Source organism: Phyllostomus hastatus, unplaced genomic scaffold (assembly GCF_019186645.2).
Source record: "Phyllostomus hastatus isolate PE091 unplaced genomic scaffold, TTU_PhHast_1.1 phas_scaffold_60, whole genome shotgun sequence".
Taxonomy (NCBI): domain Eukaryota; kingdom Metazoa; phylum Chordata; class Mammalia; order Chiroptera; family Phyllostomidae; genus Phyllostomus; species Phyllostomus hastatus.
Genome location: NW_025334038.1, coordinates 17,622,475 through 17,643,272, shown reverse-complemented (window position 1 = coordinate 17,643,272; position 20,798 = coordinate 17,622,475). Strand labels below are relative to the sequence as shown.

General features: G+C 51.4%; 3 protein-coding genes across 9 annotated transcripts; 1 reads left to right on the top strand and 2 right to left on the bottom strand.

Annotated features, from left to right (window-relative positions):
• Positions 1-462: 462 nt before the first annotated feature.
• Positions 463-7,579, top strand: AGPAT1 (1-acylglycerol-3-phosphate O-acyltransferase 1). Of its 4 annotated transcripts, XM_045825975.1 has the most exons (10): positions 463-718; positions 2,024-2,096; positions 3,651-3,733; positions 4,215-4,237; positions 4,405-4,613; positions 4,836-4,969; positions 5,248-5,423; positions 5,580-5,675; positions 5,797-5,869; positions 6,364-7,579. In XM_045825975.1, exons 5-10 carry the CDS (start codon positions 4,414-4,416, stop codon positions 6,546-6,548), a joined length of 864 nt encoding a protein of 287 aa, XP_045681931.1. In that variant the 5' UTR covers positions 463-718; positions 2,024-2,096; positions 3,651-3,733; positions 4,215-4,237; positions 4,405-4,413; the 3' UTR covers positions 6,549-7,579. The 4 variants fall into 4 exon arrangements, with proteins under 4 accessions (XP_045681931.1, XP_045681930.1, XP_045681928.1 ...); XM_045825974.1 differs by lacking the exon at positions 2,024-2,096; XM_045825972.1 differs by lacking the exon at positions 2,024-2,096 and having other exon boundaries at positions 4,215-4,293.
• Positions 7,499-10,984, bottom strand: EGFL8 (EGF like domain multiple 8). Of its 3 annotated transcripts, none has more exons than XM_045825969.1 (9): positions 10,104-10,984; positions 9,471-9,602; positions 9,145-9,267; positions 8,929-9,041; positions 8,740-8,835; positions 8,471-8,641; positions 8,309-8,394; positions 8,071-8,224; positions 7,499-7,829 (listed from the first exon to the last, which is right to left on the bottom strand). In XM_045825969.1, the coding sequence occupies exons 2-9, from the start codon at positions 9,569-9,571 to the stop codon at positions 7,780-7,782; spliced, it is 894 nt and encodes a 297-aa protein (XP_045681925.1). In that variant the 5' UTR covers positions 9,572-9,602; positions 10,104-10,984; the 3' UTR covers positions 7,499-7,779. The 3 variants fall into 3 exon arrangements, with proteins under 3 accessions (XP_045681925.1, XP_045681926.1, XP_045681927.1); XM_045825970.1 differs by having other exon boundaries at positions 9,471-9,598; positions 10,104-10,127; XM_045825971.1 differs by lacking the exon at positions 8,471-8,641.
• Positions 10,985-11,110: 126 nt separating this feature from the next.
• PPT2 (palmitoyl-protein thioesterase 2) lies at positions 11,111-17,882 on the bottom strand. Of its 2 annotated transcripts, none has more exons than XM_045825967.1 (9): positions 17,770-17,882; positions 16,730-16,923; positions 16,325-16,478; positions 15,754-15,849; positions 15,557-15,664; positions 14,711-14,794; positions 14,501-14,585; positions 12,076-12,130; positions 11,111-11,904 (listed from the first exon to the last, which is right to left on the bottom strand). In XM_045825967.1, exons 2-9 carry the CDS (start codon positions 16,913-16,915, stop codon positions 11,761-11,763), a joined length of 912 nt encoding a protein of 303 aa, XP_045681923.1. In that variant the 5' UTR covers positions 16,916-16,923; positions 17,770-17,882; the 3' UTR covers positions 11,111-11,760. The 2 variants fall into 2 exon arrangements, with proteins under 2 accessions (XP_045681923.1, XP_045681922.1); XM_045825966.1 differs by lacking the exon at positions 17,770-17,882 and adding an exon at positions 17,251-17,394.
• Between the last annotated feature and the right edge of the window lie 2,916 nt (positions 17,883-20,798).

Genomic DNA, 20,798 nt, shown 5'->3' with positions numbered 1-20,798 from the left:
GAAGGACCTACTGCTTGGCATATAGTAGATGCTTGATAAGTATTTGGAATTGAATGGGGGACAGGAAAGGGGGTATTGGAGAATTGTTGGAGGAAATAAACAGCAACTATGGGAGCTAAGGAAACGAAAGAAGCCAAGAAAAAGTGACAAAAGGAGAACTGACGAAGGCTGAGAAGAAGAAATAGGCCAAGAAAGGAATACAGCACGTAGGGACACACAGGTCATATTTGCTAAAGGGGAGTTTTATGGAGGGAAAAAGACGCAGATGCAGGCATTAGACAGACACATGCAGAGCTCAGCTCTTCTCCGAGCGGAGCTAGCGAGAGAAGACTGGTAGATGTAGGAAGGCGAGGCCTAAGTTCGTGGGAGGCGATTGGCCAAACAGGCTGCCCATCACCGCCCCCTACTTCCTGGCCAGCCCCGGAAACCAGCAGGCGTTGGGGAGGAGGGGGTGGATAGCGGCAGCAGCGGCCCCAGCCTTCAGAGACAGCAGGAAGGGAGGGAGGTGGGGAGACAAGCCCCCACCATCCCTACCGCTATGGGCCCAGACTTCCACTCTCCCCTCCCCTCCATCGGCCGGGGCTAGGATACCCCCAAATCCTATCGTCCCCTTGGCACCGACACCCTGACCGAGGCAGAGACCCAGCCACCCATCACCACCGCTGCCGAAGCCTGGCTGGGGAGGGGGCCACCTTCTTAGGCCCCCCTCCCCACTGAGGTGGGGGCAGGAAAGGGGGGAGGGGAGGGGAGGGTGGGAGAGAGATTGGGTCTGGGAGGACGGACTGGGAAGAGGGTTGCTGGGTAAAGGATGAGAGCCGACTAGGGAGAGGGGGCCTGAAAGGGAGAAAGGATGGAAGAGTCAGGGGGAGGAGAGATGGAAACCCCGTGAGTTGGGGATGGGGTGTGTACAGGGAATCCTGGAGAGAAAATTCCTGCAGCTTCCCCAATTCCCTTCCTTGCCCTTTGGCCCCACCTGACTCTTGGGAGTTGTGGCTGGGAGAAGGTGGTTTATTGTCCTTCTTCCCCCAGCATAATTTGCTTCCTAGGAATCCCCCTAGACAGGTCTGTTTCCATCCAGGCACAGGTCCTCTTGTTTTTCAGTGGCCTTCAGCACTGCTAGACCCTTACTGACACTCAGATGCCTTGTGGGGGGCCATGTTTTCTATGTTGAATCTGTGTGCCTTTGATATAATTAATGGCTTGTGTGCAGTTAGGCTGTGCAATGCTGTCCATGGGCTGTGGAGAAATAGCATGTTATTTTCCACCAGAATTGCCCGTTCTCATGTCTTATGTCCATGTCTCACATCTGTCTTGACATATTCAAGTGTGTGAGTTTTCATGTACATATTGCACCTATTGTTGATTTCATGTGTCTTGCACATGTTATTTTTCGGCACATTTACTTGAGCATATAGAGATTATACCGTGGTTTCTTGGGCTCATGTGCTTTGTCCACAGCCCCACCACATGCAGCAGTCTTCATGTGTGGGACCCATGGCCTGTCTAACTCGCACACGCCCCTTTTGTAAGCTGCATATGTTTTTCCAGTCAGGGTTCACTCTGCACATATGTGTGCCCCTTCTCATGATATGCTGATATGCCATGTCCAAAGCATGTTTGCTTATGGCTACACATACTGTCCATTAATTTTATTGGCAGTATATATACCTTGGGAGTCACATGTCGTTAACTCATTTGGCACTCCATTGTGTTTATACATTCTTATATATTTCTTCTCCAGAGAGGACACCTAATGTTACATATCAGAGAGGGTAATGGGGCCTCCACCTCCCCAAAAACCTAGCCTTACCTTGCTGATCTCTCTGGCCTGTGTCCCTTCCCCCACGTTCTCTCTCTCGTGGCTGTGTACAGCCTGAGACTGTGGAGGTCAGTGCATGTCGTATGGTCAGCCCTGCCATGCACTGAGCTGTCCCTGACTCTGCATTATTGGCATGTATTGGATGGCACCAGTGTCTTTCTCCGTGGCGCATTAACCCCCATTCTGTGTGTTTCTCTTGTGTAGACGGTGATATGTACCATCTTGATTGTTGTCACTGTGCTTTCACTGTGGCCAGTATCAAATGCATATATTGAGGGTAGGTTACTGTTCGGCTTGATGTGTTCACTGCTTTCTCAGGGACTTTTCTTTTCATAGTTAGTAGTCCTCAAGGGGGTAGCTATCCTGTGTTCAGAACCGTCATTTCTGTCATTAATTATGCTTGCGTGGATATGTATACAGCCTTTTGATCTGTTCAGCAAATGGTAATGAGCCCTTCTCTGCCTCCTCCTGCCATGGGCACTGGGGATAAGACAGAGTCCCTGTTTTCAAGCTGCTTATAGACTGGAGAGGGAAACAAAAATGACAGTGAGCAGTTATACACAGTGGTGTCAGCATCAGTGGTTCTCATACTCACCTGGAAGTCTTGTTAAAATACAGTCTAATGGGCCCAGCACCCAAAATTTCAGATCCAGGAGCTCTGGGGTGAGGTCTAAGAAATTGTACTTCCACACTTTGAGAACCAGTAATTAAGATAAAAGTGTAATGAAAAATCAGGCCTGGAGGGGTTCAGGAAGACCTCTAAAATGTGACCCTGAGCTAAGTGAGGCAGTGGAAGGAGGTGAAAGGGCATTCCAGCCTAAAGGAATAACACGTTTGTGGCACAGAACCCGGAAAGATCAGGGTGTGTCTTAGGAACTGAAGTAGACCGTTTTGGGGTAAAGAGGCATTTGTGGGCATGTGGCTGAAGATGTAAGCAGAAGTCCACTTGTCAAGAAGGGCCTTTAGACAAGACAGGAGTTATGCCCAGATCTGTATTACAGAAAAATCTCTGGTTGCCATGTGGAGGAGGAGTTGGAGGGGAAGAGTTAGGAGCCTGTTACAAACAGTCCAGGGGAGAAACACTGCTCCACGCCCTCAGGGGCAGTGGGATGGGCGGCTCCAGAGGCTAGCATCTCAGAGCAGGCAGACACTCCTACTTCCTCTGTTGCCTGTTACCTTTGCTCTTGGCAGTGGGCTTACCTTTGAGCACAGGCTTTCTTGTTATTGGAAAGGTGTGTCTTTGGCCTTGATATTATTTGCCTGAACAACTTTTTGTGAATTGTGCCCCTGGCCCCAGAAGTGGGGCAGCAGAGTGGAGGAAGAAGGAAGAGTCTAGAAGGCAGATTCTGGGTACCTGCCCATCTTCCTCCTGAGTTCTTTCCTCTCCCGGGGCAGGTGGCGTGATATCCTTTTTAATCTCTGCCCTCTTTTTTTCACTTGGTGAGGCCTTACCCTCTGTATCTGCCTGGCCAGACTGCCTCTGGTGTCGCTGGAAGGGAGGGAAGGAGTGGTGGGATTCCCTTGCCTATCTGTGGAGGCAGGATTGATAGATGTAGTTACTCTTGGTATGTCCATGGTTTTATCTGGAACAAGGGAGGTTGCCTGGGTGGAGAGGGACTTTCTAGGTATGCATTTCTAATATTTCATCTGTCACTGAATGTGATTATAAATGTGAGTGTGTGTGAACCAGTCTGTCTTGGTGTGTATGTGTTTGGTTAGCGACAGAACCTTTATTCTTGCGAGTCAGCCTTTGAGAATGTCTGTGAGTGTTTTGTGACTTTCATGACTTTCACTGTGTCTGCTACATGTGCACCTATGTATATGCCTACAGGTGGCAGTGTGACTGAGTGGCTAGGGGCACAAGCTGCTTAGGTGGAAACTGCAAGGTGCCTCTGAGGAGCCATATCACCTCAGGTAAGTTATCTAACTTCTCTGGGCCTGTTTCCTATAAAATGTAAACTTTGTGGTTTAATATAGTGTAAAGACTAGCCCTGTCTAGCACAAAATATAACACAAGCCACAAATTTTAATATTTTGGTAAAAAAATAAGAGGGTGATATTAATTTTAATAACTTCTTGAACCCAAAAGTTTATACTTTCAAAACGTAATCAATATAAAAGGTTTTCATTTAGAGTCTTTGAGATGTGATATGTATTTTACATTTCTAGTACATCTCAGTTAGGACTGGCCATGTGGCAGGTGCTCGGTAGCCATATGTGGCTGGGGGCTGTTGGTTGGACAGTGCAGGTATAAACTGTTACATGGTAACAGTTTAGACCTTACAGTTAAGACCTTACCAGCTGCTAGTGTTAGCTCTCCTTTGTATTGTCCTTTTATTATCATGTATCTGTGACCTGTGGATGTATATGTCTCATGTCTCTTGTGTATCTGCAGATATCGGAAGCCTTCAGAGAGAGGTGTGGGAGACCAGTCCGGAGCCCCCCACTGCCTCCATCCTAGAGAGGCTTCCTGGGTGGGTTTCAGTGGGACCCCTGGTGCCATCCTGTGCCTCCTGCCTTCTGCACCTCATCTGCCCCACCTGCACCAGGAATCAGGCCCACTGCCCCTCACCCTATCCCTGCAGGTGACCAGAATGGAGCTGTGGCCAGGGGCATGGACAGTGCTGCTGCTGCTCTGCCTGTTGCTGCTCTTCCTGCTTCCCACCCTGTGGTTCTGTAGCCCCAGTGCCAAGTACTTCTTCAAGATGGCCTTCTACAACGGCTGGATCCTCTTCCTGGCCGTGCTCGCCATCCCTGTGTGTGCTGTGCGAGGACGCAATGTCGAGAACATGAAGTGAGGGCCAGGGTGTTGGATGATGAGGGGACCTAAGGGGTCGGAAATGAGCAGTGGGTGGGGAGGGCATGCGGTATGCAGGAGAGACTGAGAGTGTCCAGGGCCAAGGAAGGGGAGAGGACTGCAAAGACACCCAGAAAGAAGGGAGGGTAGAAGGGAGCTGAGGCATGGAGGTGGGTGTTGGTGGATCCTGCTGAAACCGCTTGCCATGACATCCCATAGGATCTTGCGTCTGATGCTGTTGCACATCAAATACCTGTATGGGATCCGAGTGGAAGTGCGAGGGGCTCACCACTTCCCTCCTTCACAGCCCTACGTTGTCGTCTCCAACCACCAGAGCTCCCTCGACCTGCTTGGTGAGACCCTCACAGAATATACTTCCCTCCGCCATGCCCTTCCTCCTGGAACCTGCCCCAGAATCTTCTCTCTTGGAATTGCTCAGCTCCCCTGCATCTGGGGTGTGGTCTTCTACCCCTGATAAGCAGGGTGGTAGACCTTTAGTCACCCTTCCCTCCACTTGGGGCTTCCCTGGCCCTGCCCCCCACCCCTCCTCCCTCTTCCTTTATATCCAGTAGACCTGTGTGAGGTGGGCTGCCTCCACCCTGATGCTCACCCCACCCCCACCTCTACCCAGGAATGATGGAGGTACTGCCTGGCCGATGTGTACCCATTGCCAAGCGGGAGCTATTGTGGGCCGGCTCTGCTGGGCTGGCTTGCTGGCTGGCTGGAGTCATCTTCATCGACCGGAAGCGTACTGGGGATGCCATCAGTGTCATGTCTGAGGTCGCCCAGACCCTGCTCACCCAGGACGTGAGTCACCCCAGGGGCATGGGGACTATGAAGTAGAACAGTTGTAAATAAACTGATAAGCAGCACCAAGGGGCCTCAGAAGTCCCATTACAGCGTCACAACCATATGTGACCCCTCTGTATGTGAATGTCTTCCTTGACCCTCCTTCTTCCCCAGGTGCGGGTCTGGGTTTTTCCTGAGGGCACAAGAAACCACAATGGCTCCATGCTACCTTTCAAACGTGGTGCCTTCCACCTTGCAGTGCAGGCCCAGGTGATTACTACCTCTCCTTCTGCTGCTCTGCCCCAGGCCCCGACTGTCCTTTCCTCTCTGGCAGAGGCTTGTCATGGGGTCTCAGAAGAGCCATGGGCTGATCGCTTTACCCCTTCCCCAGGTTCCCATTGTCCCCATCGTCATGTCCTCCTATCAAGACTTCTACTGCAAAAAGGAGCGTCGCTTCACTTCAGGTGAGAGCTCCGAGCAAAACAGTGGGGGTGAGGGGCCAGAAAGGTCATGGTAGATGCTGAGGGACGTCCCTGTAAGGCAGGATCAGTCTGTCAGGGTTGTGAGATGTCCACAGGATCATCTGCCAATAAGTATGTATTAAGCACCCACCCTACCATGCTAGATAAGTAACATTTGGTCCCTCCAAGAGAGGCCATTACTATACTTCAGGAAAGATAAGGCCTGTGTGTGCAAAGCTGTTAACACTCAGCAGTAAACCCTAAACCTAGGCAGTGGATGGGGAGTGGAAGGGTCCCATGTCTGGAGTGGGGTTTGAGGAAGGCTTTGTGCAGGAGGGCTGCAAGGAACGGGGCATCTAGCAAACAGGCATTTGTTCAGGGTCGGAGGAAGAGCACTAAAAGGTTGAGGGGAGTAGCTTAAGAGCTCAGAAACTGGGCCCAAGCTGTGGGCAGAGCCCTGGGCAGACAGGCCCTGACTGTGCTCATCCTCCTCCCAGGGCGATGTCAGGTGCGAGTGCTGCCCCCAGTGCCCACAGAAGGGCTGACACCAGATGACGTCCCAACTCTGGCTGACACAGTCCGGCACTCCATGCTCACTGTTTTCCGGGAAATCTCCACTGACGGCAGGGGTGGTGGTGACTATCTGAAGAAGCCTGGAGGAGTGGGCGAGGCCCAGTTCTGAGCTCCCCTCCCGTCTACCCCACTTTCCTCCACACCTCCCAGCCCAGTGGGTTCTGAAGCAGGGCCAGACCCTCTTCGTTTCCCCTCTCCCCACTCCATGTCCTCTTTGGAAGCTTCAGCTTCTGAAGTGAGTATCTCTGCCCACCCCAGCTCTCCCCATGGACTCTCTTGCCTTGGTGCAGTCCCCACTCTGACCCCTACCCACCTCCTGTGCCATCGTGTCTATGAGACAGTTGCCTCCCCTTCATCTCTTCAGTGGCTCAGCCTACCCATGGGTGGGAGCACTCCATTCTGTCCCCACTGGACTGTCTTCCTTTGTGGTCTTCTCTCCCTCTCCACCCCAAATTGACCAGTGGATTCGTCCATTCTGTGGGACAGTTTCCCACCCCACATCCATGGATTCAGTGGATGCATCTGTTTGTGAGGAGGACTCCTCATGCTGTGCCTGGAAGCTGGTGCCTGGAACACTCGTCCCAGGCTCCTCCTGGGAATACTCCTCAGCACCTCACCCTCCTTCCGTGTGGAGCCTCCTTTCAGTGGAGGCTACACTCCTCACTCAGAGTTCTCATCCCTGCCGTGCCCAGGTGCCCAGGAGTGAGCAACCTTCTGGAAGCCAGTTTGGTCTTCACATTTCTGCTTCCCTGTCCCCATGGTACATTTCTTCTGTGGCCCTGGCCCCACCCACCCTCCTGCAGCCCTGCTATACCATTCTAACCACACAAGGGGCAAGAGGCAGGCAGCAAGTACTGTACTCACTGCTCCCTGGAGGGCTGGGGGGAAAGCACTGAACCCTGGCTGAAGGGGATGGCTTTTAATTTATTTCTTTCTTTTGAGGTTTCCCCCTCTGAGCCAGTTTTCATTTCCTGCCTGTGGCATTAGCCGCTCCCTGTCTCCTATGCCAGACCTGTGCCCACAACAGGGAAGGGCTAGGAGCAAAAGGAGAAGGTGGAATTTAGTTTTATGTCATTGGTTTTTATTAATTATCTGGATAATAGCAAGGAACCAGAATAAAGATTGAGAGATCTGGACATACTAGCTGCCTTTGTCGAGTTGAAGCAGCTCTTCCCACCCCCCAGGCAATCTGCCCCAGGTGGAAGACTCAGGGGCCGCCATGACAGCACTCCTAAGGGGCAGATTACCTTATCTACTGCCCCCCCAGCTGGTGAATCCAAAGGACGAGAGTGGGTTCAGCTTCTGTATACTTTAGGGAGCAAGGGGTTCTGTAGAGATCCTCATGGGCGCCCACTGAGGACTGGGTCCAGGCTATTGTCCTCACAGGAACCTGGTTAATGACAAGGACAGAGGCAGACACGTTGGCTGTGGACTGCCTCCAGCCTGGAGGAGGTGTGAGTACTGGGGAGGCTGGCATAATCACCCAACAATAAGTGAAACCACCAGGTTGGGGACGGTGTGGGGAGAGTGAGTGTTGGGGAAGTGTTTGGGAAAAAGAGAAACTGAATTGGGAAGAGCTGGAGGCAGTTGTGGGGGGTGGGGTCCCAGCAGGGAGGAGCAAGAGAACTCACAGGCACCCAGCCTCTCCTCCAGCAGCAGCACTTGGTCACTGAGAGACTCGATCCGGTCGCCCCAGCCCCACAGCTCTGCCACCTGTTCCGGCTGCAGGTCTTGGGGAGGTATGGGCAGCACAGCTCGGACCCAGGCCCCAGCCTGCCTAGCCCACTGCAAAGGAAGAGATCTCAGGGTGTTGGGGATGGACTGTGCCCTCGTCCAACAGGGGGTTCGGCCCTAGGCACCCAGTCTCACCAGCTCCAGCCTTTCCAGGCGCCCTCGCAGCTCATGGATCTCCTGCTTCAGGGCATGCTCATCCTTTTCTGCTTCCGCTTCCTGAACTGGGACAAAGGAGAGCGTGACCACTGCTCCAGCCCACCACTGGCCCTTCCCGAGGCCCGAAAGCCCGCTGCTCACCCGCCACAGTAAAGATGCTGGCACTAGTTGGAGACTCCTGGGACCCCACTGTGCAGGAGCGCCTGTCTGGGCCCAGCACCAGGCCTTGTGGGCAGCCACAGAGGAAGCTGCCTGCAGTGTTTAGGCAACGGTGGGAGCAGAGGGTGACGCTAGTTCTACATTCATCCACATCTAGTTAGCAGAAAGAAGAGGGGGCTGAAGGGTTGGGACAGTGCCCGGGTGGACAGGGAAGGCCCAGTGCCACTGCAGGGAAGGGCGAGCCAACTCACCCACGTGACAGTGCTTCCCACCCCAGCCAGGGGCGCACTCGCACTGGTCAGGCCGAATGCAGACGCCTCCGTTCAAGCAGGGCTTAGCGCAGATGGCTGCGGGCACAGGAATGGCCATTTAGAATGCAGCAGTGGCCTTCCTAACCCCCGAGACACACCTCCCTGAGGCCCAGGAAGAACCAGCCTCACCTTCATCACAGGTGAGCGCCCCTGGATGACGCTTCTTCCAGCCCTGGCAGCACACAGCATGAGTCTGCTGCACCTCCCGCCTCACCTCCCGCCACGCCACTCGGTACGTGGTCCTGGAACACAGTGTCTGACTGTAGACTCTTGCATGTGGATCCTACTTGGGGTTCTTGGGGTTCCTCTTGAAAGACTCTGGAATCCAAGCTCACCGCTCCTCACCTGTACATGCTGCAGACGCGCCTTCCAGCACACAGGGTAAGGTAGGGCTTATATACTGGTTGGCTGTAGGACTCGTTGTAACGCAGTGGGACCATCAGTGTCTGCTTGGAGCAGACTCCCTGACTGCACCCATGTGAGAGAAGGTGGGAGACATGAGTAGGCCAGGCCTTGGAGAGCCTGGAATCCTAGATCCCTCTAGGCTCACTGAGGCCCAGTCCAACAGCCTCACACCCATTCTAAACTTCTGTTTTGCCACCTGTGAAGCCCCACTCCCAGAAGGTTTCCTTAGATCTCACCCTGCCCCTGCCCCTGCCGCCTGTTGTCACCTCTCTTTGAGGGATCCACCCTTGGACCCTTCGCCTGACAGCAGCAGCAGGAGGAATGAGAGTCCACCTAAGAGAGTGCACAGCTCAGCCCTGGACCCCATGGTTCTCCTTGACTCCAGACCGCCCTGCTGGCTACAGGTGAGAAGAGATTAATGATGGCCTTCCCTCCCCTATTAACTTCTCCAGCTCTAGCCCCTCCAAAGCAGTCTGCTGGTGCCTTGACATTCATTTCCAAGGGTGACAGAACATTCATTTGTACACACTTGCACTAGTCACCAGGATTGCCAACAGCACCCTTTTAGCATGCCATGGTCCACGCAGCACCACACAGGCTGCCCCTCACACGCTCCCTCCCTCCCTTCTTCACGCACAGCTGACCCTCCCCTCATGACCTTCCTTCCAATCTCTAACATGCCCTCTTCCACCCAATCTTTCTACCTTCGAAACCTCAGGTATTCACCACTACACCTTACACACAAACCCGCACACCTGGAAACTCCAGTCCTTAAACACATTCCCACTACCCTCACACACCCACAGCATCATGTACCTCTTACCCGGACAACACCCCCAATTCACACTCACTGTAAGGTTCTGAATGACCCCCCTTTCCCACTGACATTCTCTCCCCACCTGCTTTTCCCTCTCTCCCAGAAACTTCAGGCCACCAGCCTCAGCAGCAGCAGCTCAGAATGGTGGGTAGGCTGGGCTGCTGCAGAGGGGCTGGGCTACACAGAGTCCTCCCATTCCTGCCCCCTCCCTCCAGCCTCCCCCATAGCTCCAGCTTGTTCTGCTTAGTGGGGTCCAAGTCCTACTACCTTCACCCCAGCCCAGCAAAGGGCCCCCTAGAAGTATCTTCCAAACTTGAGGCCCCTTATTTCTGGAACCCTCCCCAAATCGGCAGAGGCCACTGGCTATGTAACACCACCAACACCCTCGGCTATTGCCCCCCTCTTAAACACAACACAGAGTGGGAGAGACCTGGGGAGCAGGGAGAGGGAGCTAGCAGAGAACAAAGTAGGGTCAGATGACGGGAAAAGGCGCAAAATCAGCTGAAGCAAGAAAGAAGGGGAAGTCATCAGTGAAGGGCAAGAAGGCAACCCAGGGCACTAAGAGGAAAACTGACCCCATTTCTTGTTGACATTTGTCAGGGCCTCGCAGGGGTGGGGGTGGGGCACAGTTGAGTCAGCCACCGCCCCCTATGCTAGAGCAGACAGGGCCTTATTGTCTCTACCAAAATTCTTTCTTTCAAGGAAGAGGAGGCTCATTGTCCAGCCCCTCACTCAGCTCTGGTCTACAAAGGTTGGAAAGGGGCTCAACAAATGCCCATCCTGACCCTTAGCCCCCTCATCCAGTGTGGGGGTAGCAGGGACATTCTATCCATGAAGCTGAAGCATAAACCACTGGAGGGAGCCCTGAGCCCAGCCTCCCAGTCTGAGGCCGGGACAGCTAGAGAATTGTTCTCCGCAGGAAAGAACCCAGAGAATCAGGAACCCACACAGAATGGGCATTGAGAGAGCAGAAACACCAAGAAGGTCCCACCCCAAACCAGGCATCGGGGCACCCAGGCCTCCAACTCTCCATTCCCACCCTTTTTGGGGAGCCAGGTCCCCCTCACCTGGAAATGAGCCAAGCCACACTGAGGAAATGGAACTTTATTTCCATAAATACTCGGGTAACACCCATTCAAGAGTAGCTAAAAAAGGGGCTGGGGCCTCAAAGAAACTAGGCTCCCAGAGGATGCCCCAACACTGAACATAGGGACTGGGGGATCCCCAAACCTGAGATGGGCCTTGCAGGCCACAGATATTCCCCAACACTGACACTTCAAGAATGAACTGTCCCCATAGGGGAGCCTCAGGACCCACTCTCATGGGTAGTTCTTCCTGGGCGTGGGAGGGCTGATGACAAGGGAACATGGGAGAACAGAAGCTAACAATGTCCTGAGCGGACTGGAAGGAGACCTCTGTGATAGGCAGGCTGGGCTCCTCTCCAGTGCAGCCGGAGATGGAGGAGCAGCCACAAGTTAAAAACCTGGTTTCTCACTTCCCAACCTCAGTCTTGGGAGGATGGGAGAGCATGGAACAACCCCCAGCAGAATACATGAGGTGGGGGAGACCAAGATATGTCATTCACAGAGTGGAGGAGGGGGTCCTGGGAGCCCTGGTTGGTGGGGGCAGTGTGCGAGCAATGACACGGTCACAGGCACAAAAGAGCCTGATGTCTGCTTTCCAAGGCCACCACTTGGTCTTTGGGCCAGAGAGTCCCTAGAGGACCCCTGAGGGCGTCCTCAGGAGAGCCAAGGTTCAATGCAGATCTCATAAAGGGTGTGGTTGGAGTGCCAGGCTGTGTGGACGATCCCAGCCATTGGACACCTCACTATGGCACCCCGGGCCAAGAGAGTCTTCAACCCAAAAGAATCCCGAAGATAAACCTTTGAGGTGGGTAAAGAGACATGGAAGAAAGACACAGAGAGAGACAAAGTGAGTTCCTGCTCATGTCTCAGGCCCCCTCCCCACAGGGCGAACCCTTTAGCTCATGGGTCAGTACCAGGGAGGGCTACAGACTGAGCTGAGACAGGCATGAAGAAATCCCAGACACTCACCAGTTGCTCTTCCATCTCCAAAACCGTCTCATTTTCATCATAGAAACCAAAGAAGCTATAAAGAGATGGGGGTGGGCCGTTATCAGGAGAGCTGGAGAAAATCAAAATATTTAACTGGATATCATATACCCTGTGAGGTGACGCACTAAGGACACAGCATCACTTCACCGAATTCCCATAAAAATATATAACCTGGATAGGAAATAGCCAACAAACACAAACTGAGAGATGTTCTACAAGATAGCTGGCCCATACGCTTCAAAAATATCAATGTCCTGGACAAAGACTGAGGAAGTATTCCAGACTTAAAAAGACATGAAAACTAAATGTAATACATGATCCTGGGTTGGATCTTGCACAGGAATTTTTTCTAAAAAGACAATTGAAAAAATTCGAATAAGATCTATAGAGTACCATATCAATGTTAATTCCCTGATTTTGATGATATTGCAGATATGTAAAAAAAAAGGCCCTGTATGTAGGAAATATACACTGACACACTAAAGTTTTAGGGGTAAAGAGGCAGCATGTCTACAACCTACTCTCATGGTGTGCGCGCACACACACACACACACACACACTACACATGGAGAGACAGGTGCTAGCACAGGCACGGCAAAATGTTAACATTTAAGAAAACTAGGTGAAGCATACACAAGATTGCTTTGGGCTACTCTGGAAACTTCTGAAGTAGAGGAGATTATTGAGGAGAGCAGTCAGAACACATAGACCCAACGTGCACCAGCTCTGCCACACCCCGCGCTGTGTGCAGCTGGGCGTGCTTCTTCTCCTCTTGGGCCGTTACTTCTCCTGTCTCCTCTCGACAAAGGAGGCATATAAGAAATGCCTCCTTTGTAGAAAGGAAGTAAAACATTGTGGTTAATGAGTAGCCTGACTTCACTGCTTACTAACTCTATGAATATAAGCATTTTGCACCCAAGTTTTCTAAAATGTGAAAGGAGGATAACAGCAATTACCCATAAGATTGTTTAGAGGATTAAATGAGCTTTATATGAAAAGTACTTGGAACAGTGCCTTGGGACAAAAGGTGCTATGTACCGTGAGCTATTATTACCTTCATAGGGTTGTTGTAGATCCAAAATGAAATATAAATATTATCTCTTACTCTTATTATAAGAGCTATTACTCCTTCACTCAAAACCCAACAATGCTTTCCTGTTTTACTTGGAATAACAAGTCAGGGGTCGAGGTTGCCAGGGGCTGGGAGGCAGGGCTGAGGAGTTAGTGTTTAATGGGTATGGAATTCCAGTTTGGGAAGAAAAAGAAGTTCTGGAGATGGATGGTGATGATGGTTACACAATAATGGGAAGGTACTTAATGCCACTGAACCATGCATTTAAAATGGCAAATTTTATGTTGTGTATATTTTAGAAAAAAGTCAAGGGCCTTACTTTGCCTTCCAAAGGCTCAACACAGTGGCTCCCTACTACCTCTCTCAACCTCCTCTCCCACTCTCCCCACCCCCCTGCACTCACTGGCCTCCTCCTTCCTCACACTTGCCCCGGGGCTATGCAGGTGCTGTCCTCCTTCCTTCACACTGTTGCACAAGCCTTCCCTCATTTCCTTCCTTGGCTCAAAGGGCAACCCTTCCAGGAGGACCTCTTTGGCCACTATCTAAAACAGGCTCCAGTCATCCTGTAAGCCCTCCCCTGCCCTATTTTATTACCACCTGACATCTACTTTTATATCTATTATAATCTGTATCGCCCACAAGAATGTACGCTACATAACAGCAGGGACTTCTCTTTAATTGACAGCTACATTCCCCAGGGCCCAGAACTGTGCCATGGCACACAGTGCTCAATGAGTGACTACGTAGATCAGGTGACATTTCATGTCATGTCACTCATGATGATCTGTAACAGAGTCAGGCACACAGTGCTGTGGAGACCTGGATTTTTCTGAGGAATAATAAGATGGAAGGGATGAGTGTGGAGGCACCCACAGTAGTCAGTTAAGTAAAAGAGGTGGTAGGAAATGGATTAAAACAGCATGGAACTGTCTACACGTACTGTGCCACAGTTCATGTCCTGGCTTTGATACTGTGCTGTAGTTACACAGGATGCAGCCACCAGAGGAACTAGGTGAAGGATACACAGGACCTCTCTAAAACATCTTTGCTGTTTTCAGTGAATTTGTAATTATTTCAAAGTTTAAAGTTTTTACAAAACCAGGGGTGGCAGGGATGGAGAGGAAGTAGAGTCAGCAAGAGGTAGTGACTTGCTAGATACAGGGGCTGGGGGATGACTTCCAGGTTTTGGTCTTGGCTGAAAGGATATGTGGAAGGTGGGGGGAGGGGTGTGCATTCACTGAGCAGTGGAACCAGTTTTAGACATGAGATGAAGATGGGTGGGGGTTAGGGGGTATCCTTAGCCAATCTTCAGGCCACACAGTCCCTTATTACCTGGACTGCCAGGGAGTAATAACACCATCATCAGGGCCCCCAATCAGCACCATGCGGCCCACACGAAGAAAGTTCTTCCGCCACACTGTGGGTTGGGAAGAAGACAGCCTGAGTCAGTCACAGGGATCATCAGGCCACGCTGCAGAGGGGAACATAGGAGGGGATCAGAAAAGCAGAAAATGGAACCCAAGCAGAAGCCCGAGGTCTCACCAGTAGCATTGGGATGGTCTCTTTCCCCATTGATCAGGGCCAGGAAGCTGCTGGCATTGAGGTACAAGTCATCGTGGTGAGGATCTGGGTACAAACAGCATTTAGAAAAACAGAGAAGCAGGGAGAGCAGGCAAGACTAGAGACTGGAAGACCAGTCAGGGGGCTACAGTAATAGACAAGGTGAAGAGTAATGTAATATAGCAGCAATAATAATTGTAAAAATGATGCAAACACCTTTATCTGGCACCTACTATGAGCCAGATACTGTTCAAAGTATATTACACTCATTAATGTACTTAATCCTTACAACCACCCTATAAGGTAAATACTATATTATCATATAACAAATGAGGAAAACTGAGTCACAGGAAGGTTAAGTAATACCCAAAGTCACCCAGCAGGGTCAGACTTCAAACCCAAGTAGTCTGAACCCAGCATCCATGATCTTAAAAAGTACCTTAGGTATTTGCACTACGCCCACTGCTTGTTTCTCTAAATAAAGTTTAATTGGAACACAGGTACACTCATTATTTACATGTGGCATATGGCTGCTTTCATACTGGTGTGACAGAATTGAGTAGTGGTGACTATATGGCCTACAAAACTAAAAATATTATCTGGCTCTTTAAAGAAAAAGTTTGCTGACCACTGCACCAGACTATACTTTCTGAAATACTAGGTGATACATATAAGACATTTTGAACAGTGCCTGTTCACAAAGTAAGTGCTCAATAAACATAAGTTATCACCATTACTATTGCTATTGGTTATGGTAGAGGGGGAGCAGCAAGCACTGCTCTCCAGGGTCCACCTCCATGGAGGTCCAGTTTAGCATCCCCTACTCACCATGCCAGTAGTTGCATATGGAAAATTCCTGCCCCCAGGGGCTATAGCAAATCCGGTAGAGGTTAGACCTCATGGAGGTAGGAAATAGCCACTTCAAGTAGTCAGTGTCTGGCAAGAAAATGGCAGTGTCAAGTAGCCCCAAACATTAGTGCCCCCAAAACTCAGGGCCCTCTACAAAGCCCACAGTACCCACTCACCTCCATACTGTCCCATCTGTGGAGAGGACAGAGAGATGAAAGAATCCACATTGTGTTCATCCATCACAGAAAGCAGTGCCCGGCACACCAGGCCCCCTGTAGGCAGACCGCAGTGGGTGTGGGTTTAGAGACAGCAAGGCCAACAGTCTCCCCACTCTGCCTATCCCCCCACCACAGTGCACATAAAGAAGACTGAGGCCCAGAGAATGCAGACATGCCCTGTGGCAAAGAGGCCCTACATCACATAAACGAGAGTCAGAATTAGATTCTGAGTTTTCTGACTCTAACTCTAGGGTGCTTTTAACTGCCCCACTCACTATCTCTTAGGTCCAAGAGACTTAGGTCCATGGGTAATGAGGAAAGAAGCAGGCAACACAGCAGGCAGATCCCACTCAGGACACACAGAGGTGAGACCCAGGTGCTGAAGGAAGTCAGAAAAGGAGGGTTCAGGCACCAGGGTCCCCATTAGAATAATGTGGTTCAGGAAAGGGGATGAACATTAGGAAGTGTCCCTCAGATAAGGATGAAGCTAAAGATAGTTCTTAGCATTGGGGTGGGGAGGGGCACCTACCCTGCGAGTAGCAGATGAGATGCACCCCTTGAGGGGCCTTTGCCATGATGGGGGCCACAGCCTCTCGAAATCCTTGCACCTGTTCCCACAGGGGCCGCAAACTCTCTCTCCCATCGAAGAGATCGAGCACTGTCACCACAGTCCCGGGATGTGTCTGTGGGAAGCGGTCAGGGTTGCAACTGGGCATGAACTATGAAGCCCCTTCACAAACCCCCCTGGCAGCGTCCACATGCCTACTGTGCCCTGCTAGAACTGGGGATCTCGTTCCCCACCCAACACTCCCGACGCCAGCGCCAGCTCCCAAGGTACTGGGCAGGCCCCAAGGACGGCTTTCAGTTCCGCATTCTCCCTCCCTAAACACTGTAGGTTCCTCCAACACCCCACAACCACGCGTCCCTGCCAGACCTCGTTGATGTATTCCAGCAGGTGGCGGAAGCTGTACGAGCTGTCAAAGAGCCCGTGCACCACGATGACCGGCTTGTAGGAAGCACGATGGGGCGCAGGGACCGTAGGGAGCAACAGCAGCGCCAGGAAGGACAACAGGCACAGGATCCCCGCAGCAGGGAGCCCCGGCCCCCGGAGCCCCAGCATGCTGTCGCCTGAGAGGGGGTGATGAGAGCTTGTGAGAGTTGACAACGTCTCCTCCCCTCGGACAGGCAACAGGCAATCAAGCCTCTGCCGCCTGTGCCCACCCATGTCCTTGTCACAAAATAGCCAACTTTTTACCACAATCCTCTCCCCACAAACACACTCCTACCATGTAGACTCAACAACCGCTCTCGAAACCCCGCCCCCAACACCGCAGGGACTGAGTCCCTAGGCCTCGGATCTTCCTAAAGCATCATCCTAGCTGTGCACCACCCAGGGTTTTGCAGGAAACCTCCCTGAGCCGCAGCACAGGTCCCCAGAAGAGTGCAAACTCCCACCTGGCCTGGTTCCGAGAGCCCCCCTCAGCCTGCTGTTTACTTCTTCCCAGTCAGGAACTCCGGGGTAGGGGGGGGGGGGGGGAGAGAACAGCGTGCGCTTGGGAATGACGGGTAGGATGGAGGCGGTGGCTCAGGGTCGAGCTCAGCCGTCACGTCCGGGGCTTTCCCTGACAACCGTGCTAGCTTCCCCCGCAACACAGGCCCCCGGACCGGAGGGGCAATGGAACTTTCCATTTTGTTATAGGAGTGGGGAGGGAGTAGGCGGAGCGATCCATTTAGGCAGTTGAGGAGAGGAAGAAGCAGAAAGAGGTTCTAGAAATAGAGAGACGGCCTTCGCCCCAGTGCCCAATTCTTGGGTCTGCCTCCGCTTCGGAGCAAGACGTTTAATTTCCCCCGGGTGGCGCTGGGGCACAGTATCAGGAAAGGCAGTCCGCACTTCGTTGTCACCTGCCGATGGCTGGAGGCAGTCCAGACGAACCCAACCCCACCCCTGCCAGTAGGCCCTAGGTTAGCTCTTACAACTCTTGATTCTGAAGTGCGTGTTGTGCCCTTGTCTGCAGAGAAGCGGAGAGTCCTCCTGGCCCCTTGAGCAAAAAGAGCAGTCTGGCCCAGTTTCTCCTGCCCTACTCTCCTCAGCTCCCCATAAAGGATCCACCCCCAAGGGGCGGAGGGCCCCTGAGGCAGCCATGACTCAACCTTGCTAGCTTGGTTTCGACCGCACTTTCAACTAGAGCGACCCCCGCAATCCAGCACTCAGCTGGGAGCTCCCGTGGGCGGCTCCCCAGCCAGACCTTCCCACCCAGTTCACACTTCCCAAACTCCAGATATCCCCACCTCTACACCTGTAACCCCGATCTGATAGCCATGAAGAATTTAGTGAAGAAATAAAAGGGACTTGCCATAGCCAAGCTGCTAAATTACTAAAGTTAGGTTGGTTGAGGTATGAAGAAATGATTCTATTCTTATTTTAACGTAAACTTTGTAACTTTGTAATTCTGTATCAATGCCTGCATATACATCAGACTTCAAGATAACTTTCTGACGACCAACTGAAGGACTACGGAAAGACTATTTAGATATCCACACCACCTGACATCCAGTATCCAGACCACGGGTCAGCTAGAGGAGCACCAATCCAGAGACTAAGAATGCAAAACTGATTCTTCTGAAGAATGTACTTTTTGCTATAAAAACTCTCAGCTTTTCTTTCTTCTTGGGAACATTCTGGGTATTGCTTATAGTGGTGTCATTTTGCAAACCCAAAGACCCTTGAATAAATCCTTTAATAAATCTAAGTCATTTATTTCTAGCAAAGCCTTCAGACTCTTAGTGAGTTCATTGGACACCAGGTTCCTCAGCTAGAGCTTTTACTTAGCATTTGAAGACATTTCCCTTGAGAAAAGGACTTCCCAGTTTGTCTGAACCCCTCTCTTTTTTCACAAGGTGTTTGCTGGTCTTAAGTCCCTCCCAATAAAACTACCTTAAGCCCTGGCTGGTGTAGCTTAAGGGACTGAGTGCCCGCCTGCAAACTGAAATGAAAGTTGCTGGTTTGATTCCCAGTCAAAGCACATGCCTGGGTTGCACGCCAGGCCCCCAGTTGGAGACTTGCCAGAGGCAATCAATCAATGTATCTCTCACATGTCAGATGTTTCCCTCCTTTCACCTCTCTCTAAAAATAATCTTTTTTTTAAAGCCCCAAGTTGTGTAGAATGAGAATGAGGTGGTGGTAGACGGTTAGGGGTTCACACATACACCATAGAAACCAGAACAAGGAGCTGTGATCTAAATCCCTGCAGCCTGGTTCCGGCCCAGGTGAGGGTCTCTGTACAGCTAGCTCTGTAGTCTCTCTTTAGACACGGAGGGGAAGAACACACCTGGGAGAGTGGCTGCCTCAGGTGGGAACTGGGAAGTACTGATCTAAAGGTGGGGGGTCATAATGATTCCCTGACTGTGTCTTTGCAAAAAGCCCAACTCCTGTAAGTCTAGGTAGACTGCCTTCTTTCTCCATCCCACCCCCCATCTATGCACTCCAAGATGTGATAAACTAATAAAAAGACTGCAGTCAGCTCTGGCTGGTGTGGCTGAGTGGATTGAGTGCTGGCCTGTGAATGAAAAGGTTGCTGGTTCGATCCCCAGTCAGTGCACATGCCTGGGTTATGGGCCAAATCCCTAGTAGCAGATGCGGGGGAGGGGGAGGCAACCACACATTGCTGTTTCCCTCCCTCTCCTCTCTCTAAAAATAAATAAATATATTTTTAAATAAGACTGCAATTACCACTGTGCCCCCAAGTTGACTTAGGAGGTGGCTTTGTGTCTCAGGGGTGAGAGGTGGGGACATTTATTTTATTTTTTAAATTTCATTTATTGGATTTTTAGACAGAGAGGAAGGGGAACAGAGAGGGAGAGATAAAAATCAATTTGTTGTTCCACTTACTCATGCATTTGTTTGTTCTTTGTGTGTGTGTGTTTTAAAAAATATGTTTTATTACTACCACCAGGAAGGACAAGCATGGGGTGGTAGGTACACTAGGTTCAGGGTATGTGTGGTCCGTGAGGAGATGATGACTGGGAAGCAGGAAGGAAAGGGGGTAGGTCTGGAGGCCAGCTCCAAGGGCTCCTCAGGTGTGCTTCTGGGAATGGCTAAAGGACTCACAGCAAGCTACTGCCAGGTCACCAATAAGATTAAGAAATTCTCACCCTGGCTGGCGTAGCTCAGTGGATTGAGCGTGGGCTGCGAACCAAAGCATCGCAGGTTCAATTCCCAGTCAGGGCACATGCCTGGGTTGCAGGCCATGGCCCCCAGCAACCACACATTGATGTTTCTCTCTCTCTCTTTCTCCCTCCCCTCCCTCTCTAAAAATAAATAAATAAATAAATAAAAGAAAATAAAAAAGAAATTCTTGGAAATCTAGCTGCCCATCACTGTTCACATCCAATTTCTTCATCATGCGGTCAAGGACACCGGGTTCCTTCTGGTTCTTTGCAAAGGCAGCCAGTTCTGTATTCATGAAGGTTAGGAACTCAGTCTTGGAAAGTATAGAGCTGTTACTGTCCTTTTCAACATACCTCCAGAAAACAGCAGAGGCTCGATGCACTGCTCAGTCTCTGTAGGACTGGACATTTTTGCCATGTCAGAGTAAAGCGCACAGAGGCTGTGAGCAGGGAGCAGCGCAGCCACCTCTGGGTGGCAGCGGCTGCGGGTGGGCTGTTTGTTGATTCTTGTATGCGCCCTGACCGGGCAATGTTGACATATCAGGATGGTGCTCTCATCTACTGATCTACCCAGCCAGGGTGGGGTCAGGGGGATTTAAGAAATGAATCTGAACACCGATGGGTCCAGGAACTCAAAGGAGCCCAATAAACAAAGGGGGAAAAGGGATCAAGTACATATTCCCAAACTGAGCTTCTGGAAATGTGGGGTTGATTCATCCCCTCCCTCTCCCAAGGCACCTCAGCTCATTCACCCAGGTGGAAGAAAGTATCAATACATCCCTCCCTTCCTCTTGGTCCTTCCCCCTCCCCATCCCACGCACCACTTACTCCAGCTA